The sequence below is a fragment of the Rosa rugosa genome, chromosome 4, assembly GCF_958449725.1.
Source record: "Rosa rugosa chromosome 4, drRosRugo1.1, whole genome shotgun sequence".
Taxonomy (NCBI): Eukaryota; Viridiplantae; Streptophyta; class Magnoliopsida; order Rosales; family Rosaceae; genus Rosa; species Rosa rugosa.
The window spans coordinates 52,418,653-52,422,099 of record NC_084823.1 but is presented as its reverse complement, the minus strand read 5'-3'; the positions used below and the strand labels follow the sequence as shown (position 1 = coordinate 52,422,099).

Here is a 3,447-nt window from a genome sequence, read left to right as displayed (position 1 = left end):
TAATGCACCGGATTTGCCCCTCAAGTCAAAGTCCGCGTCTGGTATCTTACACCAAATAGTCCACTCCAATCCACCAACTAATGGCCAGTGCCTTCTTGGGCTTCTCACCTCCAATATCCTACTTCCGCCAAGTGTCTCACCTCCACAGGCTGACTCCCCCATCCGCCGCACCCATGGCCCAGCACCACCCTTCCCTCGAAATCCTCGGCGGCGCCAAAGACACATTCCTCCCCGCCCTCCCCTCCCTGACCCGACCCTATAACCCGTTTCCCGTCTTCGCCTGGAACCGCCACGTGGAGACCATCTTCGCCGCCTTCTTCCGGTCCACCCCCGACGTTAAGCTCCGCCGCGAGTGCCTCCGTACAAAAGACGACGGCTCCGTCTCTCTCGACTGGGTCCCCGGCGACGACCGCGTCCTGGCCGCCGATTCTCCCCTCCTCATTCTCCTGGTTCGTAATTTCGATTCTCTCTTTAGTAAAAAAGATGAAAAATTTGAGTCTTTTTCTTTGGGTAATGTAAATGCTGCAGCCAGGTTTAACCGGAGGAAGTGAGGATTCGTATGTGAGGCACATGCTGATTAGAGCTAGAGATTGTGGATGGCGGGTTGTGGTGTTCAACAGCCGCGGTTGTGGTGCTAGCCCTGTGACCACTCCTCAGGTACTATTCAAACCATGGTTGTTTCAGTTTACCAAGTTAACTGTTTCTTTCTACAAATTGATAAATATTGTTATGTGTAAATAGTTTGTGAGTTTGATGATGAAGATATTGAGCATTTCGATATATGGTTTTAGCCAACATTGTGATTGTTTGTTATTTTTATGATGCTGATATGCAGTTCTATTCGGCTTCATTTTTAGGAGATATACGTGAGGTAGTGGACCATGTTGGTGGGAGGTATCCGGAAGCTAATTTATATGCGGTAGGCTGGTCTCTTGGTGCTAACATTCTCGTTCGGTATTTGGGTCAGGTACCGTTGCAGTTATTTCCTGTTCCATGCTCTCCATATACACTTTTAGTGATCAATTGCTCGTATGAAGTTTCTGTATGTTGGCTGGACCAATGGCTTTTCACTAGAAATGCTTAGTGTTTGTTACTCTTATTCATGTTCAAATGCATCTTAATGGTAGCTTTGATATGGTAGTATGTTTAGCAGTGTATCTTGATGTAGCAAGCTTTCTACTCATATGAATTCATCAATGCCAGTAGGCTTAACAAAGGATCTGGTACATGCAGGAGTCTAAGACGTGCCGTCTCTCTGGTGCTGTATCACTGTGTAATCCTTTCAATCTGGTGATCGCAGATGAGGATTTCCATAAGGGATTTAATAATGTTTATGACAAAGCTCTATCAAGTGCTCTCTGCAAAATTTTCAAGAAGTAATCCCATGATACATTTAAAAACTTTCCCAATATTTATTTCAGTTCGAAGGTGGTAACCAATTTGTTGACACTACATTGTAGGCATGCATTGCTTTTTGAAGACATGGGTGGTGAATATAATATCCCATTGGCTGCTAATGCCAAATCTGTCAGGGACTTTGATGAAGGACTAACTCGTGGTATATATGTGGTGCACTTGAAACCTTTTTGTTTTTTTGGATTGGGGTTATTATAATATGACATTAATCTGCTAAGAGCACCTTTCACTAAAAATTGCAGTTTCATTTGGTTTCAAGTCCGCCGATGACTACTACTCTAATTCTTGTAGTTCAGATTCCATAAAAGATGTTTGCACACCGTTGCTTTGCATTCAGGTGACATTTTGCCACAACATATCATATGACAGACATTTTATGAACCTCTCTATTGATGTTGATTGTACATCTTGAATGTTATTGATATGGTTGAATAAAAATGGATCTGTTTTATGGATCAATGAGACACTTGGTGCCTGTGCATATCTGTTCAACTCTGACATTTGGTATGAATGATAGAAAACAGACAGAAGGTTAAAGATGGAATAGTGGAAGGATTTTCCAGAAGGGAGGAAGGGTCTCGATTCCTTAGTTGCTTGTTTAAGTGGAAAGGGAAAAGTGGAGGGATTTCAAGCCCCTAGGTTCATTATATGATAAATTGATTAGCAGGTGGGAGGAGGGAACCTATTAAACAGAATTTATGGATGTAATTTTCCCCTCTCCATTCTACTCTATGACTAGTATGAGATTAATATACAGCTATATAGGTTCTTTCCTTCCTTCGTTTGTTCTTCTCTTTCTGCAGACAAGAAGATGAAAATCACTCCTTTCCTTCCAGTGATTTGTATAATCCATCCTGTTGCATTCATTTCCTTTCTATCACAGTGGTTTTGATGTAAATAGCATTGAGTGATATCCATTAAAATTTTAAAAATCATGTTTTATTATCCCATATATCACTGTATGCTTAGACATACTTAAATGATCTTAATGGTTTCAGGCAGCAAATGATCCAATCGCTCCAAACAGGGGAATTCCTCGTGGAGATATCCAGGTTTGTGGAGTCTCAAGCTAAAGTATATTTCTTGCGATATCTTTCTACATACCATTGAGCTAAACCTTGCTGTAATCTCAGGACAATCCAAACTGTATGTTGATAGTGACACCTCAAGGTGGCCATTTAGGGTGGGTTGCCGGTGCTGAAGCTCCATTTGGATGTCCTTGGACTGATCCGACCGTGATGGATTTCCTTGATCATCTGGAGAGAGGGAAATCTAATGGTCTCCCATGTTCTGGTGATTTGGAATGTGTGCAGCAACATACGGAGGACTTGCCCCTCTTGGAAGTATAGTTAGCAAATACTCCATTCTTTATATATACACACTCATATTCTTGTACCTTTATCAAATTGTAGTCCTAATAATGTGATAGTGTGCAGTCAAATTTATTTGAAATAAGTTAGAATCATATAATCATTATGCATTCCATGCATTCCAAAATTCAGATGGACCCTATTTTGTGTAGACTTAAAATGATGCTAAACAAGAGATCTTATTATCTGAAAGGTGTATCGAACTCTTTTTTATTTTTGGACGACTTTGATGCTTTGACTTTTGCAATTAAATTTCCTCTTCAGCTAAAGATTTTCTTGTAATCCAAAGGTTCCTCACAATTCTTTCATAATGATAAACCATGTAAACTTGGTGGCTTTTTTAACGCATGATCCACAGCAATGCAAAGTTGATTGCAATAAAAAGTAGATTAAGAGAATCACAATATGTGAAATTTGATATAAAAATTCAGGTACCCTTCCCAAACTATTCTGCCAAGGTCAAGTTGTCAATGTGATACCCAAAGACCTAAATTAACATCAACATGATACATCCGTCAAAAATTTCTAACGGCTCCGTCTGTTTGCTAAGCACGTGGAGATAATTTTTTTATTTTATCAAGAGCAGAATAGTCTTTCAATACTAACAAAAAAAAAAATTTGAACAGAGCTCTCTCTCCAACTCCGATTCTTCTTCTTCTTC

The 3,447-nt window shown here is 40.2% G+C and overlaps 1 protein-coding gene across 1 annotated transcript; it reads left to right on the top strand.

Moving 5' to 3' along the window:
• LOC133742686 (embryogenesis-associated protein EMB8) lies at positions 1–3,020 on the top strand. Its single transcript, XM_062170361.1, has 8 exons — positions 1–449; positions 529–657; positions 836–967; positions 1,234–1,376; positions 1,461–1,558; positions 1,659–1,753; positions 2,415–2,468; positions 2,550–3,020. The coding sequence occupies exons 1-8, from the start codon at positions 81–83 to the stop codon at positions 2,763–2,765; spliced, it is 1,236 nt and encodes a 411-aa protein (XP_062026345.1). The 5' UTR covers positions 1–80; the 3' UTR covers positions 2,766–3,020.
• The last annotated feature ends 427 nt before the right edge of the window (positions 3,021–3,447 follow it).

What these genes read in the sequence shown, in the direction of transcription:
- LOC133742686 (XM_062170361.1), top strand. Translation starts at nt 81, where the DNA reads ATGGCCAGTGCCTTCTTGGGCTTCTCACCTCCAATATCCTACTTCCGC. An exon ending in CTCTGCAAAATTTTCAAGAA is followed by an intron (nt 1,377 to 1,460) that starts GTAATCCCATGA and finishes ACTACATTGTAG; the next exon opens with GCATGCATTGCTTTTTGAAG. An exon ending in TGATGAAGGACTAACTCGTG is followed by an intron (nt 1,559 to 1,658) that starts GTATATATGTGG and finishes TAAAAATTGCAG; the next exon opens with TTTCATTTGGTTTCAAGTCC.